This window comes from Petaurus breviceps, unplaced genomic scaffold (assembly GCF_028583685.1).
Source record: "Petaurus breviceps papuanus isolate PSGF00001 unplaced genomic scaffold, PetGlider_PUasm1.0 186, whole genome shotgun sequence".
Lineage (NCBI taxonomy): Eukaryota > Metazoa > Chordata > Mammalia > Diprotodontia > Petauridae > Petaurus > Petaurus breviceps.
Genome location: NW_027185798.1, coordinates 14,328,450 through 14,349,831, shown reverse-complemented (window position 1 = coordinate 14,349,831; position 21,382 = coordinate 14,328,450). Strand labels below are relative to the sequence as shown.

Sequence of the window (21,382 nt, the reverse complement as noted above, 5' to 3'; positions counted from 1 at the left end):
CTCTGTGTTGTAAACCACTCCCCTTCCTCTTGAACCCTCATCCCCTGAACTTTTAAGGACAGGGACAGTTTCATTCTTATTCCTAGTATAGTGCTAGGAATATAGTTGATGCTTAATAAATGCGTACTGAAATTCAGGTAGAGCGGTCCTAAGTAGTGAGTGTGACCAACAGCAGGGAAGTCACATTGGATACATGCCCCCATGTTTCCTAGTACCTGGGACACAGTATCCTTCATTCTGATGGGGAATCCTAAGGGCCAGCTGGACCAGCCCTTTGTCTTTGAGAAGATGAAACCCTAAACGATTTCAACAAAATCACCATTTCCCCAACTTTTAATGTCTCTAGAGTTAAGTGAGGCTGGTGCTGGTGTGAGGTGGCTCAAGGCCCTTGGCCTTTCCATTGACCTGCCCCTTTGTTTCTCATTCTTTTGAAGCTTTTACATGGAGTTAATTTCCCAGTACTGGGAAATGAGACGAACAAATCAGGCCCCTCAAAAATGGTTTAAAAATTATTTTCAGTGTTTTACTTTCATTGTGCTGCTGCACTAATCAGCAATTATCAGCATTCTTTCCAATTTTAGTTCTTTTGTGTTTTGACTTAGCATCATTGTAGATTTAAAGTCGGAAGGGATATTAGTCCAAGCCCATCATTTTGTTATGTTAAAACATTTTTGTTGTCAAATCAATGAATAAGCCTTTATTAAGCACCTACTATTTGCCAAGCACTGTGCTGGGTGCTAGGAATACAGTCCCTGCCCTCCTTTGAATGGGGGAGACAACATATAAATAATTAGATACTTAAAAGATCTATACAAGAGTAGATGGCCTGAGAGGAGCAGGCACCATCCATGGAGGGGACCGGGAAAGACTTCCTGCAGAAGGTGGGGTTTTGAGCTGAATCTTGAAAGAAGTCAAGGAAATGAAGAGGGAAGGTTGCTGGGATAGAACTTTGTTGGCGTGGGAGACAGTCATGGGGATGGGCAATGGAATGCTGTGCTTGAGGAGCAGCAAATAGGCCAGCAAGGCTGGATTCTAGAGTGAGTGAAGGAGGAGAATGTGAAAAGATTAGGAGCCAAAGAATCCAGTGGGGCTTCCTGTAGAAGTGGCCCTCGAGTTGACTCTTGCAGGAAATGAGGTGTTCTTGGAGGCGTAGACAGACACACCCTTGCTTTCAGTACGGTACCATTGGGAGGTGTAGAGAAGAATGAGCTTGATATCAAAATGTATTTATGTAAGGCTGGTCCCAAGCTCGGGTGTGAAGGCGCATAGCTAGGGAGGATGTCAGAAGGAGCTCCAAAAGGTCACCCTGGCCCAAAGTATCTCTTCTTAAAGCCTTCTTTGGTGCTTGAAACTCCCACCATTGGAATCATAGATTTATACTTTCAACTTTCTTAAAGGTTTTCTTATCTAACCCCTTCATTTTACAGATGAGCAAACTGAGGCCTAGAGAAGTTAAATGACTACCCTTGGCCATTCAGCTAGTAAGAGTCTAAGGTGAGATTTGGGCTGAAGTTTTCCTGACTTTAAATTCTGCATGCTCTCCATGAGGCCATGTTGCCTACCCTTTTCTTGAGCATTCAACTGCTGAAGTTATCATAGAGATAATTTAGTCTAACCTCATTTGACAGAGCAAGAAATTGAGAGGCAAATGATTTGCCCAGGGACACACTATGAGGTGACAGTTTGTGGAGTCCCCATTTTTGTAAGGTGGGCTTTCATTGTTGTTCAATCATTTTTTTTTTTGGTTGTGCCTGACTCTTTTGTGTCCTCATTTGGGGTTTTCTTGGCAGAGATACTGGGGTGGTTTGCCATTTCCTTCTCCAGTTCATTTGACAGATGAGGAGACTTGAGGCAAACAGGGTGAAGTGACTTGCCCAAGGTCATGTAGCTAGTAATTGTCTGAGGCCAGATTTGAACTCCGGAAGATTACCCTTCCTGACTCCAACCTCCAAACTCTATCCAGGTACCACCTAGTTGCCCAGGGTTTTCTGGTTTCCTTCAATTTACATTATAAACAGGTACTTAGCCTTAGCATTTTGTAAGACAGTCTCCCTCCTCCCTAAACTCAGAGGCTGTTGCCAGTTCAGCACTCTAACCTGCTCCAGTGAAACTTGGCAGGGCTCAACGATGCTCTCTGCATTGCCTTATTATCAAGAACTCCAGACTCACTTTAATGTAAAACCAACCTGATGTTTGCGGACCATTTTCATTTTATCTGGCCTTGCACACTGATGATAGTCTCCAGAGGCCAGGTTTGGAAAGTGTCTCCATGGCCCGTTGGAAACCAAGAGCTTCTGGATTTCCATTTGAATAGAATGGGGTGTGTGTGTGTGTGTGTGTGTGTGTGTGTGTGTTAGGAGCCATTGATAAGGTAGGAGTTGTTTCTGGGTATTGGTGACCTAGGTGGAACCTTTCTCCTTTCTTAGCCCCTCTTGGTTTCCTCTCTAAAGTGAAGGGATGAGATTGAATGATCTCAATTCTCCCTCTCTCCTCTGACATTCCTTAGTATCTTGGGTGAACCAGGAATAAGTCAAAAAGAGATGTCAGGATCCCTTGTGTCCATGGAAGAATGATGGTAGGATGAACTTCTATAGCAGCAAGCCCCCCAAGCGTCCTCAGGGTGGCTGCCCATACAGGTTCTTGGATCTGCTTTGATAAAGGAAAGCAACTCAAAATGGGTTAACAAGCTTACTTTAATCAGTCAAATATGTATCATTTACCTCGTTCAAGGGAAAAAGGTCATCACCCCGATCTTCAAAGTATACAGGCAGAATTATCAAGACAGAAACAGATCAAGTAGACAGATTTCAAACTGTCCAACCATTACATCCATACCCAGTCAACATCTGGGTTTCCACATCTAGGTTTTTCAAAGCCGGGGGGCTCTGGACAATGGCTTCCCAGAATTCAGATCAAATCACAGAACACTTCTCAAAGTGAGCCCCCAAAACAAAGCCTCACATCAGGGCTTATATAGGCTTCTCCTGGCTCAGAGAATGTAACAACCTTATTGACCCACTGGCCAATCAAAAAGTATTTACTGAAAAACAAGTGTCCCACCCCAGGCTCCAGGTGCACTTTAGCCTAGGGGCAGAGAAGATCTTTAAAATTTACATTCCCATTACAACTTCTTCCTACTTTTCAGACTTGGGGAAGGAATCCTGATTTCATGGGGTCATAGACCTGGAATTGAATGGGAACTCAGAGACCATCAAGGCCAACTTCACCTTTTACAGATAAAGAAACTGAGGCCCAGGCATGTTAAGTGACTTTCCCAAGGTCACAAAGGTAGCAAGCATCAGGGATGGGATTTGAACACAGGTTGCCAGAGGCAGTGCTCTTTCAAATACCCTAAGTGCCTTTATTCATTGTGCTAAACTCTCTATAATTACTCTATCACCAGTTCTTCTTATGTTGAGAATGCAAAGAAAAAAGTGAAAAGAGTCCCTCCCCTCAGGCAACTTAGGTTCTAATGGTAGAGACATCATGTACCTTGCCTTTGTGGGATCAATTGAAAGAACTGGAGATGTTTAACCTGGAGAAGAGAAGATTTATGGGAACATGGTAGTTATTTTCAAGGATATGAATGGATGTCACATGAAAGAGGCATTAGTTTTGGACTGTTTTGCCCTAGAGGACAGAGCTGGGAGCTGTGGGTAGAAATCACAAAGAGACAGTCAATGTATGTCTAACATAAGGAAAATTATATATATTTTGCTTTTTGGAGGGCAGTTGGGGTTAAGTGACTTGCCCAAGGTCACACGGCTAATTTTTGTGTTAAGTGTCCGAGGCCAGACCCGAACCCAGGTCCTCCTGACTCCAGAGCTGGTGCTCTATTCACTGTGCCACCTAGCTGCCCCTCATAAGGAAAATCTTAATAATAATGAGAATTAGCCCAAAGTAGGAAGGGCTTCCTTGGGAGGCCAAGAGTTCTCTCAAACCAGAAGTCTTCAAGCAAAAGCTGGATAACCACGTGTAAAGGTAATTCTTTCTTCAGAAGGGATTGGACTAAATGACCACTAAGATCCCATGCACCTCCAGGAGTCTGGGCTATTTTGACAGTTTACCTAGGCATGCAGAAGCATCTGTTGCAGACATCCCTAGGTAAAGGTCATTTTAGGAGTCGAGTCCAGGTGGCAACCTTGGGCAAGTCACTTAACCCCAATTGCCCTCCAAAAAGAAAAAAAAAAACAAAAAGAAAATAGGAGTGGAGTCCAGTCCCAGACCAAGATAGATGGTAGCTTCCTTTTTTTTTTTCTTTTTTTCAAGCAATCAGGGTTAAGTAACTTGCTCAAGGTTACACGGCCAGGTGTTTATGGATGTGGTGCTGAGTGTCTGAGCCCAGGATTCGATCTCCAGGTCAGTCTGACACTGGAGTCAGTGCTCTTACTCGTTGTGCTACCTGGCCGCCCAGGCTTCCTTCTTTCTTAGAAACAGGATCCAGGAAGCTACCCCACCCCTTCTACCTCCCTCCCTGGGCTCCTCCTGGAGAGATAAGCCCCATCAAGAACTCCCTGGGGTAAGCCAGTCAACTACATTGAAGGAAGACTGGAATGAACACAAACTGGCTTTGGTCCCTACCTTCTTCATCAATCCATAAATCAGTCAGCAAATGATTTAATTTCCTATTATGTGTACTAAACTCTGTGTTACTTGCTAGGGGCACAAAAAAAGAAACAATCTTTACCCTCAAAGAGTTTCCATTTGGTCAAATAGAATCATCCATCCATCCACCCATCCATGGGTGTGCTATGCATTGTGCCAAGTGCTGGAAGGGACCTTAAAAGACCCTCTAGTCTAGATGGTCTTAACCAGGGGTCTGCAGATGCCCAACAGGCTTGTGAATTGATTTTGGGGTGGGATATGAGCTTGGATGGGAAAAATATCATTATTTTCACTAACCTCTAAGTGAAATTTAGTGTTTCCTTCAATTACAAAGGCAGGTGGTGAACATTATTCTGAGGAGGCATCCAGAGGCTTCATCAGACTGCCCAAGGGGTCTGTGAGACAGGGAAGAATAAGGATCCCCAATCTAGTCCAATGCCTGCATTTTTCAAGTGAGGAAATTGAGATCTAGAGGTAATAAATGTCTTAGAGAATCATAGACCCAGAACTGAATGGGACCTCAGAACCCATGGAATCTGGCTCTTTCATTTTACAAATGAGGAAACTGAGCCCCAAGGGGTCTATGTGGCTTACTCAAGGTTGCACAGGTTAGAGCTGCAAGGGTCCTTGGAGTTTGCCTAATCCTTCATTTATTGAGAAGGAAACCTGGTAATGTGTCAACACCCAGACTCATTCATCACATTGCCCAGTGGAGAGAAGTGCCCCATTATCTTGTATCTTGTATTATTTTGGCTTCCCTTGGCATCTCTCATTCAAAATGTATTCATCCAATGTCCCATTCCCAGAACTTCTGAAAAACTAGTTGATGATGATGTGACCTTGAGAGAGTCCCTGTACCTCTTTGGGTCTCAGTTTCCTTCTTCCTCAAATTAAAGGGTTACCCATCCTGACTCTGAGTTGAGAGCACCTTCCATTCTTCCCTGCTGCCTTTTTGGGTCTTATTTCCTCCACTTGACTATCTTGAGGGAAGGGGCTATTCCTTCTCCTTCTCTGTGACCCCCACAGTTCCTAGCACAGGAATAGTCTGATAGCAGAGGCTTAGGAGATGCTTGTTGAATGGGGGAGTGATGATGGGCAGCCAAGTGTAAACAGGACTGGTAGGGAATCAGAAGACCTGACTGGCTGTGTGACATTGGGCAAGGTCCTTCCCCTCTCTGGGTTTCAGTTTCCTCATCTAGAAAATGAGGGCATTGGGCAGAACGATCTCTAAGGTCCCTTCCAGCGCTAAATCTTAGGAGCTGTGTTGATGGAGGGATAAAAGTGTGTTGCTCCAGGCCAGGGAAAGCAGCATTCTAGGGTCTGCTGGGAATTAGCCAGAAGCTAAAACCATCAGGACTTTTGCTTAGAGACTAGCCTTTGGAAAGCTTTTTAAATGATCATGAATTTGCAAGTTGACTTTGGAAGGTCAAGCTCATGCATTCATTTCTTCCTCCTCTCCACCACAACCCATCCCCCTTAAAAAGAAAAGAAAAGAAATGTCAACCAATTTAGGGATTTAGATTGATTCACCAAGTATTGAGCACCTACTGGGTGTTCAGCTGTGTTGTAGGAGCGACAGGAGAGGGAAAAGAGCCAGCGTCTGTCCTTGAGTAGCATTTTGGGGAATATAGACCTTTCTTCCTGTTTCCAAACTGGAACTCCCCTCTCCTTGGCTGCACATCAGCTCTCCTATCCTGTCAATGGCCAGATCTTCCTGACTTCAGGCGCACAGCTCTATCCACTGACCCAACTAGGTGCCTTATTAAATCCCTACTATAGGCCAATTAAAACTAAATCACAAATTAAAACCAAACCAATCAACCAACATTTATCACTTTCCAACTGCGTACAATCCAATGGAATTCAATCAATAGTTAGTGTCTGCTTTTCATAATCCAGCCTGGTTCAACCAAGATGTATTGGTCACCTAATGGTTGCAACCCCATACAATTTAACCTACGTGTGTGGTTTAGGTAGCCTGCTGGTGCTGTCCGGTGTGCTAGACTTGGAGTTAGCAACACCTGACTTTCCATCCAGTCTCGGGCTCTTCTCTGTGGGCCTCCAGGCAAATGCCTTCACCTCTCAGAGCTCCGGCTTCCTCATCTGTAAAATGAGGCTAATGACAACATCTACTTTACAGGGTTGTCCAGTGGGTCAAACAAGACAATGTATGTAAAGCACTTTGCAAACCTTAACTAGATAAATAAATGCTAACTCATATTAAATACCCACTGAATGCAATGCAACTCAACCATCAGTTCTTAAGCTCTTACTGTGGGTGACCCAATTCAACAAATACTTATTACATTCATAAAATTCAATTAACATTTATGAAGTGCCTACTGTGTACAAGAATTAAATCAATACTTATGGATTGCTCATGTATAATAAAGCTCAATCCCACCAACATTTCTTAGTTACTTGCTAGATGCAACTCAATCCATATTAACCTACATTTATCAAGTGCCAACTATTTATAAATCAATTCAACAAAAATGTATTCCTTATGTATGTATTACTATGTCCATGTGGCATAGTGGAGCTGGCCTCTGAGTAAGGAAAACCTAGGTTTAACTTTCTAACGTATACTGGCTCTGTGGGTTCTGAGCCATCATCCTTCTGTGACCTTAGCAAATTGCTTAACCTCCAGTGACTCTGGGTAATTCAGAAAAGATGCTAATCTACATAGAGAAATGGCGTTCCTCACCAGGAATTCTCTGCACCTATGAAAATCATTTCTGTAGTTATTCAGTTATATCCAACTGTCCGTGACCCCATTTGGGATTTTCTTGGCAAGGTTTGTGGTTTGCCAGTTCCTTTTCCAGTTCATTTTATAGATGAAGAAACTGAGGCAAACAGTGTTAAGTGACTTACCCATAGTATCATAGGTTCGGTAAAAAAAAAAGGATGGCAAGCCCCCTAAAACATCCTTCTTCTCCAGACATCTACATTCTCTGTACACTAATAAGCAAATACAATTTTAGGAGCAAAAGAGTATTAGCCACTGAAGAAGACGTCTTTAACTTTTTTTCTTTTTCTTTTAGTCATGGTTCCTTTTTAGTGGTCTAGGAAACTCCCTGGGCCCTGTCATAGAACAATATTTTTAAATGAATAAAACACATGGGATGATAAAGGAAACCAGTTAATATTACTATATTAATTATATATAATATGCCTATATATAGTAATATTAATTATGTTATGTTATATTACATTATTTATATCATAATTATTCCATTGTTTAATTTCTCTATATTATAATAGATATTATTTCTATAATATATTACATAAACACACACATGTATATGCACACATGCACATGTAATATACACATATGTATGTGTATACACACACCCCTGAGTTCACAGACTGTAGCTTAAGAGCTCTTGCTCTAGAGGGATCAGAGAAGTTTTCATGAAAGGAGGGACACAGGATCTGAGCCTAGAAGGAAGGGAGGACAAGGGCAGCTCAAAGGCATTGCTGAAGCACAGATATCCTGAGCAGCTTTATTGCCTCTGCATGGCCTGAGCAGGGGTGAGAGCAAGAGAGTAGGTCTTCCCCTCTGACTACCTGTGAGAGTGGGGCAGGCCAGTTGATCTCCTGGGTGCTGGGGGAGGTGACAGATGGTGAGGTATGCAGTCAATCGTTCGCCTCCTGAAATCTCTCTTATAACCTTAATGCCTTCCAGTCTTCTGGGGAGTGTCATGGCAACTAAAAGCATCCTTGAAAATAAAATGTCTTTGTGTGTTCTGCTAATGCCTCTAGAAACTTGGTTTCCACTGATTTGTTTAAGTGAATTGCCAAGAGAACACTTTGAAGAGGTGGAATGTGCACATGGTTGTCTAAGGGAAGGAGGTTTGATCTCCTGAAAAAACCTGCAGAGCTCTAACTAGGGTTATGCAAATGGGACTTTGTCCAGGGCACTGAAATTTAGTGGGTGCTGTCAGCACCATCCCAATGCTTACACTGAGTGATCTCCCAGATTATTCCAAACCATTCTCCACCACTGATCTATCTCGCTGTAAGTGCAAAAATTCCTAGTGATGGTTCTCCAGATCTGGGCCCATACTGCTAAAGAGCAAAATTTGGAACCACTTTGGGTTCTGCTATGGGGTTCCTAGGAATGGAATCTTGTTGGGGGCTGAAAGGTGAAAACACCCCAAGGGAGTTCTAGGGAGAAGAGATCATTGAGGAGGAGGACAATTCATTGAGTTTAAAGCACTGGCCCTGTGTGATCAGAACTTCCCATATGTGCCATCTGCAGTAACGTAATTATATAATTTATAACAATCAGTTTCAATCTCAACCACTAATTGATCCAAGCCTGCCTGTAGAGCACCTGCCTGGGAGCAGGCAGGTATGACGGCAGTAGGCAGGTGGCTGCGTAGGCCCTACTGGCCTGCTAGTTCCTGGGCTAACTAATTAGGCAAAAAATTGTTTTTCCTAGAAATTCCTGACAAGTCCCATTCCCTGGGGGTTCGAAAGGAAATGGATGTTTATTAAATACCTACTGTGCGTCAGGCCCTGTGCTAAGTATAAGTATTATCTCATCTGATTCTCACAACAAGGTGCCGTTATTATCCCCACTTTAGCTGAGGAAATTGAAGCAGGTGGGTGTTAAGTCACTGTAGCTGACCAGTGTCTAGGTTGAGATTTGAACTCAGATCCTTTCTGACTCAGGCTGGCACTCCATCTGCTGCACAGCTAGCTGCCTGAAGAGGGCAGTACTTGACTCAGTGAGAACGTAGGATGTTCTGGGGCTAGATGAGCCTTCAGAGGCAGTCTGAATGACTGAGAATGACAGCACACTCATCCCTTCCACATTGCGACTTTCCCCATTGTGGTTTCGCTATATTGTGGATCGGCATAAGAAATTAAATGGGAATTTTTTGGGAGCATCAACATATTTTATTTTTTAATGTTATAATAATTCAGACTTCTTCTTGGTATCAAGCGAGGGTAAAGAATTTTATGTGGTTTTCCAGATTGAGGGGACGCTGTGCCCCTAACCCTTGTGACGTGGAAGGGATAGCTGTAGTTATAGTGTAGCCCAATGCTGGGTGTCAAGTGAAGACCCCAAGGAGAAGCAGATAGAATTCAAGTCCAGAACATTTGGTTTTGCATCTTTTCTAACCAGGTGACCTTGGGGGACTCTCAGAGTCCCACTTTCCTCTTCTGTAAAAGGGTTATGATAATAGTACTGACCTCACAGTGTTGTGGTGAGGATTAAGTGAGAAAAACATAAAAAAAAAACACTTTTCCAAACTTAAGGCCTAAATATGTGTCAAGCATTGGAATAGGCCCAACGCATAAAATGGGAAAACCATTGTTGCCTATTCAATTGTAGGGAAAATAATAGGAGTACAGATTTAGAGCTAGAAAGGACCTCTGAGATCACAGATCATTTTACAGATGAGGAAACTGAGGCCCAGGGGTGAAGTGATTTGTCCAAGGTCACACAGGTAGGAAGCATCCAGGGCTGGACTTGAATACAAATCCTCTGATTCCAGTCAGGGTGCTATGCTATCCACAGTAGCCCATTACCTCTCTGTGATATATAAACCATACCTACAGTTTAAAGCTAACTTATTGAATGAATTGGATTTAAACTAATCCATTGAAAACTACTGAACAGTGAATGTTAAGCTATTGAAGATTAAAACTGAACTAAGACTTTTGGGATACCTTATATGTATATGATACCCATATGGTTATTTGAAGAGTCAGGAGATACCACAAATTGAGGAGTAGGAGGCATTGGCCCTGAATTAGGAGAGCTTCGGGTCTGTTGATGGAGACCTGGCCCTTGTCCTCATGGAGATTCTGGATTTAAGGTGGATACTTGGTTTCTGCACTTGGTGAACTTCCAGTGTGAAGGGGGAGGCATTGCTCTCTCCCTTGGGTGTATGTGTGTGTGGGGAGACTCCGTGTCTTCTCCATTATATGTTCTGTTTCCTGAGGATAGACGTTTCCTGGTGTCTTCTTCATCACACCAGAAGTACCCCAGGAGAAGGGAGAGCCTTCCTTTTCCATCCTACCTCCTATTATCGTTTCATCATCATCCCTCATCTCCCCTCTTCCTCCGACATCTCCTATCTTCTCTCTTCCTCCTCTGTCATCTTCCAATCTCTCTCTTTCTCCTGTAACATCCTCCAACTTTCCTTTGAAAAAGTTTGGGCTGGGTGGGGTGGGGTTGTAATGGACTGCATGAGGTCACAGCCAAAAACAACTTCATGGGATCTTGGCCGCCATTAAGAGTTGCTTAGCTTGCAGTAATCAGGAGTCGACGGCTCCTGTTAGATCTCATACAATGTTTGGTTCTGGACATCACATTGTAAGAAGGTCATTGATAAACTGGAGACAGTCCAGAAGAGGTCAGCCTGGATAGTGGAACAGCTTGAGTCCATGTCATATGAGGATTGGAAGGAATTAGGACTGTCAGTTTGGAGGAAAGAAGACCCAGAGGGAGCAAGATCGCTAGTTTCAAGTATCTGAATAGTCATCACATAGAAGAGAGATCTGACATGTTCTGTTTGACCCAGAGAGTGGAACCTGTAGGGGAGGTGGGGGAGGGGGGGTGAAAGGATTTGTAAAGAGACAAATGGATGTTGGGAAAAACTCCCTAATAATTAGAGCGTTCCCAAATGGAATGAGGCTTGGGGTGGGTGGATTTCTTCTCCTTGGAGGTCTTCAAGTAAAGACTGGAGGATCATTTGCTGGGTGCGTGTTGGGGAGGGTGAGCTGGTCTAGGTGGCCCTTTTAACTCAAAAATTCTATAGTTATCTGTGTGTCTATGTCATAGGCACTGGCTCCAAAGCTAGCCCTCTATCTACCATGCCATATTTCCTCTTGTATTATCTTAATTGAACTTTACAGAAACCTTGAGATATAAGTCCTAGAAGTATTATTAATTCCATTTTACAGATTTGGAAATCAAGGCTTGGAAAGGTTAAGGGACTTGCTGTGTCACTAGGCACCCAGAAGATGTAGGCGAGAATCCCCTCCCCTACTTCATGGGGCACATTTCACCCTAAGTTCCCATTCTTTTCTTCTGCTGCCAACAGAAAGGCAGTTGAATGATTCCGGCATGGGGCTGGGGTTCCCTACTAGCTCCAATCTGGCTTGTTGCCACCCCTTCTACCCACAGTCTTTGTACTATAGCTAAGCCCAGGAGAGCATGAATGGAAAAGTACCTGTAAATATGAGGGCTGACTTCCCCAGCCAGTTAGAGTTTGTTATGTAATACCCTGCGGTGACATTGAGGCTTTATTAATAACTAAACATCTGTCACAGCTGTAATTAGATTCTTGGTGCCACTATTGTGTTCCTGCTTAAACCAGGGGGAGGGGGCGGGGACGTGTGAATTATTTAGGAAATTTATTTTGAATAAATGATAAACTGGTTCCAGGCCAGGCAGTAAGTTTTCGGTCAACTCTTTTGCAGAGTCTGGACACCTTCACTGCTGGTCCCTTGATGGGCTTACAAATCTCCGGGAAAATAGCACACCAGCTCCAGATACCTGATGCGGTTACCAGAGCAACATGGAGAGGGGCCACCCCAACACCAGGAAAAGGGGAGCAGAGGGTCCCCCGGAGGAAGTGAGGAGCGGCGGAGGAGGCAGGCCCCTGACTTTCCTACCTGGCAAGTTTTCCCTCTTAAATATCCCCTCCCCAAGCCCTTCACCTGGTGAAACAAGCTTTTTGGAGGGATTGTTTGCTCAGAAATGTGACCGGCCTACAATTTGTAAGGGAAGAAGTGGTAGTGTGTGTGTGTGTGTGTGTGTGTGTGTGTGTGTGTGTGTCCAGTGCCAGGTTGGGGGAGGGGAGGGGCAGGGAGAAGAGGAGAGGCTTATAAAAATCCAAGTCATGGGGAGCTGGGGGGAGTGGAGAGCTATCCCAGTTGGAAAGCAGATATTGTAATAAAACTCTAGTCTGGCTGCTTTTAATTGATTATATTTGCAGCCCCAGAGGAGAGAGCTTTAGCACTGCCTGTATCAGTAGCACACAGAGAGTTGATCTCCTAAGGTGTTTTTCTGCCTTAAGGATGAAACAGTTGGAGTGGACACTGGGGGAGGGTGGCTTGGTGAGGGCAAGCCTCCTTCCTGACTATTGCACCCTATCTGCTGGGTGCTGGGGGATACTCCTGGCACAGGATGAGAAGAATATTCCACTTCCCTGAGACCCTGGTTCCTGAGCTGGTGTGGCTTTGGGGAAAGTTTGCCTCTTACTTCTCCCCAACCTTGCTTATTTATTTCTCTGCCTGAAGACATTCAAAGTGGCGAGAAATGCTTTCAAAATGTAAAGAAAGGGGGACAAATGAAAAAAAAGTCAGAACTCCAAACAAATGCTCCTGAAACTGCTATCTCTGGTGGGCACCTGAAACTTCCTAATAGTCCAAGCATTTTCTGAGAAATGAAAGGAGAGGGGACCTGAAGAAGAAGAAAAGAGAGTGGGAATGTCTGCTTGGAGCTGGTTTGGCACAGAGGTGATTTCTGGCCAAGGCATTCTGCTCAACCAGGAATCTTCCTGTTGCCTGACTTGAGAAGGATCTGTGCAAGGGCTTTTGGAAGATTAAACAATCTTCTTTTCTCTCCTGGGTGTTTTTTTTTCTTTTTGGAGGGGGGAAGGTAGGGCAGTTGGGGTTAAGTGACTTGCCCAAGGTCACATGGCTAGTTTTTGTGTTAAGTGTCTGAGGCCGGATTTGATTTCAGGTCCTCCTGACTCCAGGGCCAGTGCTCTATTCTACTCTTCTCTCTCAACAGATCCTATGGCAGGGGTGGGGAACCTGTAGTCTCGAGGCCACATGTGACCCTCTAGGCCTTGAGTATGACTTTTTGACGGAATCCAAACTTCAGGGACTCACTTGAGGACCTAGAGGGCCACATGCAGCCTCAAGACTGCAGGTTCCCCACCCCTGTATGGGATCTCAGAGCTAGTGCTGAAAGGAATCTCAGTGGCCATTCAGCACAATGCCCTCATTTTAGACAGGAGGAACTGAAGAGACTTGCTGTGGTCACAGAGGTATTATCAGAGGTGGGATTTGAACCCAGGTCCTCTGATTTCCAACCAGTGCTCTTTCCATGGATCCATGTTGGTGGACAAAACTATTTATAGTTTGGGCTTGAACAAGCTTAGGGGCCATATACATGACTTTTGGGGGGAGATCAGGAAAGCAAGGCAGAGACAGCCTTTTAATAATGGCTCATCTTTGAGTAATCCAGCCTTTTGTTTTTGACTTTTCTACCTGGGAGTCAGCAACTGTGTGTGTGTGTAAGGGCATGGTTTGAGGCAAAAACACAGACTAAGGAGCCATATAAATCCCGAACCCAATAAACGTCGTTTTAATACAAACTCGGTGTCTGAGAAACAGGAGAGGAGGGAGGGCACAGGGCGGCTGGTTATGGGTAGTACTACATGGTAGGGTGATTCTTCCTTTTCTTGCTACTATGATTCTGATTTTGGAGTGAAGAGAGACTGGAGAGAAGCAGAAAAGGAGAGGCTGCAGCTTTTTGAAAGGCAGGCACACCACTCCCAAGGGCAGCTAACGTGCCACGGTTCATATGCTTATGAGTGACAACTGCTGAAAGAAACTTCAGAGGCTACCAAGTCCCATCTCTCCCATTTTACAGGTGAGGAAACTGAGAACCAGCCAGGGGATGTGCCTTACAGAATCATAGATCTAAGACTGGAAGGCCCCTCAGAGATCATTTAGTCTAACTCCCTTATTTCACAGATAAGGAAACTGAAGCCTAGGGAGGGAAACTTACTTATGGGAGCATAGATTTAGAGGTAGAAAAGCTAGGAGGGATCTTAGAAGTCATCTGGTCCAAACTCCTCATTTTACAGATGTGGAAACTGAGGCCTTGGAAGGTGACTTGCCCAAGGTTGCACAGAGAATTCCAAAGTCAGGGTTTGAACCCAGGTCCTTTGATTACAAAGCCAATATTCTTTCTACTATATAATAATGCAGATGTAAAGGCAGAATCCTGAAGACCCTTCCTTCTTCAATTCCACCAGCCTCATATATCAAGAGAGAACAAACATGGCAGAAGGGATAGATCCAGAAGGTAAATTGCTTGTTGTAACCTTGTAAATAGTCTTTGACCCACACTGGCCTTCAAGAGTTAGTGTTTGGCAGTGGAGATTCAAAGCAATGGGCAGAGGGGACAGTTTCTGTGGATTGCTCAGTGATTTGTGAAGACATCTCATGGCCAGCAACTTGGGACATGATGCTACCTGGGTAAAGTAAAGATGGCTGTGTTTAGCTGACACACTACCAGGGTGGGAAGGAACTTCAAAGACCTCACAGATGGTTGTCAAGCCTTTGCGTAGGCATTTTCTGCAGGTTGTTCCACTTTGGGACAGATGTAGTTGTTAGAAAGGCTGAATGTTCATTATATCTGCATTTAAAGACACCTACAGCCTACCATTGGCTTCAGCCTGCATTCTAGCCTGGTATTCTCCTTCATGCACACCATAATCCAGTTTAATTGAACCATTCACTGGTACAGAATGTCATCTTGACCTCCATGATTTTTTATATGTTGCTTCACTATGATGGAACAGATTTCCCTTGATCTCTTGCTCTATTCTCTACATTTTGACATCTTTCTCCTCCTTATCTAGGAGGCTAATCCCTTTCTACCTTACAAGGATTCCTTCTTCCTTCAATCAATCAATCCATCAATCAACAAGCATTTATAAGTGCCTACTATGTATCAGGTACCATGCTATATTGGTGGTGGAAGAAGCAGAACAAGATGGTAGTAGCTGGTGATTCCTTGCTCGGGTGTGGTGTTGAGGCAAATGTTTGTTGACTGGATAAGAATAATAGAGAGATATGCCATGCTGTCCGCAGCATATGCCTGAAATGCAACAAAGAGCTTCCTAAAAAAGCCAAGTGGGTGACAGCTCCCCACTTTGGGTGAATCATATGGGTACAAATGACACTTCTAGATGGAACCTAAAAATACTGCCAAAGATTATGAAGTTTTGGGCAAGAAACTGAAGACCACAGGGGCACAAGTTGTCTTTTGAGGTAAGGGATAAAGAAGAGAAAAAAATCAATTTGGGAAGTAAACAGGTGACTAAGAAGATGGTATGTGAGAGTGAGACTTAGATTTCTGGACCACAGCTTAAACACTGAGTGACGGCAGATTCCTGGCCACAGATGGAGTACACCTAACAAAGACTGGTTGCAATATATTTTCCAGGTGTCTTACACATCTTATCAAAAGGGCTTTAAACTAAAAAGGATGAAGGGAGAGGACTGCGTGTGTATACTCCCAAATAGAAAGAGTAGCCCCGAGGAAGGAAGAAGGAAGAATAAGCAGCTGGAACACTCAGAAATGCATAGGCTACAAAATCCAAGAAAATAGTTGTAAAACCCATGGCCGCAAGGGTCTATGTAAAAATGTCTAAAGTCTGAATAACAGAAGAGAGAAAAATAAGACTAATGTGAGGAGGCAAAGTTTACCTCATAGATCTCACTAGACTTGGTGGGATAAAAGCCATGACTAGACTGTGAATTTGGATGGATATATCTTACTAAAAATATAGGGTAGATATAAGGTGGTGGTGGTTGTGAGGAGAGAGGGATAGCATTATATATGAAGAAGGTGTACTCACATGAGAAAGCCAGGATCCAGAGGGGGAAAAATGATGGAGAATACTTGGGTTGAATGTCAAAGGAGAGAGAAACAAAAGTGATTTTGTTTTTGGGTATACCACAGACTACCTGGCCAGAGAGGAAATAAATGAGGAGTTTGGAAAACAGAGCATAGCTGGTACAGAGGCATGATATAGTAGTGATGGGTGGCTTCAATTATCCAGACATTTTCTCTGGCAAAAGCAGAACATTTAATAACTTCCTGACTTGCTGTAGGGATAATTTCATCCATAAAAAGACTGAGGAATGAACAAAGGAAAATTCTGTTCTGAATCTGATTCTCACAACCAGGGAGGAACTGGTTGCTGGGTGCATAAATGATAAGGATCCTGGGAGGAAAGTGTCCACTTCGTTCTAGACTTTCTAATAGAGAAGGGGAGGAACTCTGGGCATTATATGACATGCACTTTGGATTTTGGTAAGTCAAATTGCAGAGGAAAGATAGATAAAATTCCATATAGTTAAACGCTTCAGGAATATTCAGGCCAGGAAGGATGGGAGATACTCCAGAATGCAATTCTGATGAAGCAAAGGGAACTGTTCCAATGAGGAAGAAAAATTAACTTTATCCGAAAAGATCAATAGGGATTCAAAGTATATTCATCAAACAACTTAGACCCAAAAAATAAAGATGGAAACAAGGTCATATAACAGAGGGTAAAGATCAAAGCATAGTATGGCATTATAAAAATAACGGCAGAATGCTAACACTTAAAATGTGCTGAAGTTGGCAAGGGAGCTAAGGTCAATAAAAAGGTTTTGTTTCATTTTTGCTGCATCAGGATAAAAAGGAAGATCAGAGGAAAGATAGGACCCTGTCTTGAGTTGGGAGGGAATGATGATAATTGACAGCAGATAGCAGACTCAATTGTTATTTCATTTCTGTTTTCTCTGCAAAGGAGAATGACATTTATGCTGGAAAACAACAGAACAGACATAAGTAAAAAGTTGATACCTAGGATAAATAAGGAAATAGTAAGAAAGTGCCCCTTTGTCCTTGACACATCCAAGTCCCCTGCCCAGATGAATTACATTTTAGTCCTTGAAAGAATTGGCAGATATGGTTGCTGACCCACTGTTGGTAATATCTGAAAGGTCATGGGAAATAGGAGGGGTACTATAAAATTGGAGAAGGACAAATATTATTTTGATTTTCAGAAATAGGAAGAAAACAGAGTATGAAACCTACGGACCCATGAATCTGACTTTGATTTCTAGAAAAATTCTAAAGTAGATCATTAAGTGATACAAAGAATTTCCATGACTTCATCAAGTATTGGCCATTCAAGACCAACCTCATTTATTTTTCTTTTTTGATGACAAGATTATTGAACTAGTAGATGAGGGGAATGTTGTAGATACAATTTGCTTAGATTTAACAAAGCCATTAATATTTGTGGAGAAGTTGGGGAGATATGGATAGACAATGACAGAATCTGACGGATTCAGAACTCATTAGATGGCCAGATTAAAAAGTACTTGTTAACAGTTCAAAATCAGCATGATGAAAAGTCTTTAGTTAAGTACCCCAAGGATCTGTTCTATTTAATAGTTTTATTAGTTATTTGGATAATTTGTAGATGACATAAAACTGGGAGACCATTGACACAGAGGATGAGAGAATCAGGATTTGAAAGGGTCTTTACAAGCCAGAGCATAATTAAATTATATGAAATTAAATTGGGACAAATGTAAAGTTTTGCCTTTTGGTATAAAAAAAATCAATTTCATAAGCATGTACAGTATAAGATAGAGGAGGTATGAATTACACAGCATTTATTCAGAAAAGGTTCTCGTGGTTTTAGTGGGCTGCAAGCTTAATGTAAGTCAGCAGTGTGAGACAGCATAAAAAAACAACTAATGGAATCTTGGGTTGTATTAAGAGGGATATAGCTTTCAGGAACAGGGAAGTGATAGTTCTTCTGTACACTGGCTTTGTTAGACCTTATCTGGAGTGATTGATCACAAGCTGGAGTGTCCAGGCAACTGGGATGTTGAGGAATCTCTAGTCTATGTTATATGAAGATTGATTGAAGAACTAGGGATGTTAGTCTGGGGAAAGAGAAAGCTCAGAGGGAGAAGAGAACAAAGAACAATGAATAGAAGTTGCAAATGGACCAATTTAAAATTGATGTCAGGAAAAAACTTCCTAGCAATTAGAGGTGTCCAAAAGTGTAGCGGGCTTCCTTAAGAGGGGGTGGGTTCCCTGTCCAGGGAGGTTCTTAAACAGAGGCTGGACAACCGTTTGTCAAGTATGTCACGATGGGGATTTATTTTGTGTGTATGAGTTGGACTAGAATGGTTTCTGAGGTTTTTCCAGATCTCATATTCTGTGAAGAATCATTATAGAGCTCAGGAGCAAAGGCTGGAAAGGTTGAATGTCTCAGGCTCTTCTGATGTCTCCTGGGCATTTTATCACTTTCTGGCTCACTTATTTGTCATCTACATGTTCCTCGCACATTCATTTAGCTGTTAGCACCGTTACTGTGGGTAGATACAGTCCTGGGAGAGCCAAGCAATATTCATTCTTGTGCAGTGTCCCCTCTGGGGCTATTCCCCTGCTGAGCACTCACATGCAGTTTAGGGGCCCCAGAGGGAAGCTGACTACTGCTCTCCTCAGCATTTTTAGAACTAACCTTAAAGGGTTGTAAAGGTTTCTAATGCAGTTGCTCCTGAGTTCTCATGGGCATACGTCAGTTGTCCTTCAGCCATAATTGTGTCCAACTCTTTGTGACCCCATCTGGGATTTTCCATTTCCTTTTCCAGCTCATTTGACAGATAAGGAAATGGAGGCAAAAAGGGTTAAGTGATTTGCCCAGGGTCACTTACATCTGAGACCAGATTTGAACTCAGGTCTTCTTGACTTCAGGTACGGTGCCCTCATCACTAAGCATACTTCTCCCCATTGACTAATTGAATTCCATTAACTTTTTTTTAAAAAAAGGGATTCACTAAGAAGGTATTGTACAGAGAGTTGGTGCAACATATGCCCCCACCCCAAAGAAAAAAAGCAAACAAACAAATAAGGAGAGTGTTCTTTCCTTGTATATACTAAGACCCCAGGGAGAGTGGGTTCAAGCTTAAAGTATGCTGTAGCGAGACGTTGTAGAGCTCTGGTGTGGCCAAAAGACACTTCCCGCCTGCCGGCCCTGGGAGCCCTTTCCATTCTTTGTGAAGTCCGCTTGTGATTCTGCCTAGCTGTGCCTCTCCTAGGTTCTGAGCACGTGTGCTTTCCTAGATTCCCTTGGTAGCATTTCTCCCTTTCCTTCCCAGGAGTCACAATCCCTGAAGCTGCTTTTGTCTTCAGGCAGTCTTGCCACATCAGTCTGCAGGTGCTTGCTCTCTGTCATTGCTTACTTCCACCTTGCTATTGCCCCTTGTTATCAATGAGGCCTCTGATGGAACTTACAAAACTCACCAAGAAGCCTGAGAGTTCTCATTGAGATAGATTAGATAGTTGTTTGCCTAAGATTAGGAAGGAATAATCTCATTTACACACAACCCTCAGGACAAAGGCATACCATGCTCATGGACCTGTGGCAGCCAGGGAGGGGAGTTTGACCAGCTGGGCCCTACCGCTTTTCACCACCAGGTTGGATTATACAAGGGAAATTCTATGGAGGTCAGCTTGTTCTTGTAACAGGGAGAGATAGTTTGCCTCACTGGGCCCATTCATGAGTTATTAATAGAGATAGGATCTTTGGACTGGGGAGAGACATGATCCTAGGGTTGAGGTCCAAGTTCAAGTGCCCCATCACAGGAACTATCTTAAATTTCTATTTGAACCCCCAGCACTTAGCACAGGGCTTTGAACACAGTAGGAGCTTAATGCATGCTTCCTTCATTCTTAGGCTCAGCGAGTAAGTGGCTCCAGTGTCGGGATGACCTGGGGATGAAATCTGGGCTCAGATACTCAGCACCACACCCAGAAATAACTGGCCGTATAACCTTGAGCAAGTTACTTAACCCCGATTGCTTAAAAAAAAAAAAAATATATATATATATATATATATTAAAAGTGTCTAAGAAGACACTAACACTGCTAATTCCTGTGAATTTCTACAAAATCTTTATGAATATGATCTATGAACCTATCACAGGCATCCTTGATGAAAATTTGATGCTTTTTTTTTTAAAAGAGTCAACTATCTTTTCAGAATTACACAATTGATTGAAGAATTGATAGAGAACGAAATCCCTTCATGTCTATTGTTTATTTCCAAAAAACCCATTTGCTTTAGTATGATGATGATAATGATAGGTGCCATTTATATAATATTTTAACGTTTGCAAAGCATTTTACCTATATATTATCTAATTTGATCTTCACAACTTTTTTGTAAAGAAGCTGCTATTATTATCCCCAATTTATACACAAGTATACTGAGAGAAATTAAGTGACTTGCCTAGGGTAACACAGTTAAGTGTCTCAGTTAGGGTTTGAACTTAGGTTTTATTGATTCTAAGTTCAGCATTCTATCTACTATGCCCCCAGGGCTTAAAAACTCCTCTCCAGCAAAATATCTCCTAACTCGTGTTATATAATATGATATTCTGTGATGGTTGCAACTATGAACCTCATTTTATTCAAAGATCTACTGAGTATTTATATCAAGAACTGTGCAGAAGAGGGAGATATATCTTCACCTAAGTCTGGGAGACACATTACAAGGAGTCCAAATGAAAGGAGAATTTTCTATTTATGGCAAGGTTTTTCAAAGACTTCTATCCACAAATGACATTATGCTAATGCATTCTGGGACAGGGGCTGCAGATGGACAATTCATTGGATCCATTATGGCATTGGAGGATATGTTACAGGATTGCATTTTTGAAACAAACAGTGCTTTCATGATCCCCAATTACTCATTACCACACAAACCTGTCTCTTTAACTACTACTCTCCTTGCATTGCTATACAGCATCTGGGCAGTTCATCTTTTATGCCTGGAATGCTCCCTTCTGCTTGTCTGAAAATTTATCCATCCTTTTATGTCCAAATCAAATGCCATCTCCCCCTAAAGCCTTTCTTGATTCCCTCTCGTAGAATGATCTTCCCATTGGGAGATCATATAACACTGTTTTATACATATCTAGTACAATATATATG

The 21,382-nt window shown here is 42.8% G+C and overlaps 1 protein-coding gene across 1 annotated transcript in view; it reads left to right on the top strand.

The window, feature by feature from the left end:
• The window catches only part of CALN1 (calneuron 1), a 501,720-nt gene that overhangs the window by 19,209 nt on the left and 461,129 nt on the right, over positions 1 to 21,382 (top strand). The window contains exon 2 of the mRNA XM_069089548.1: positions 12,049 to 12,250. Coding sequence (XP_068945649.1) covers positions 12,128 to 12,250 — 123 coding nt within the window. The 5' untranslated portion in view covers positions 12,049 to 12,127. The remainder of the gene's footprint in view (positions 1 to 12,048; positions 12,251 to 21,382) is intronic.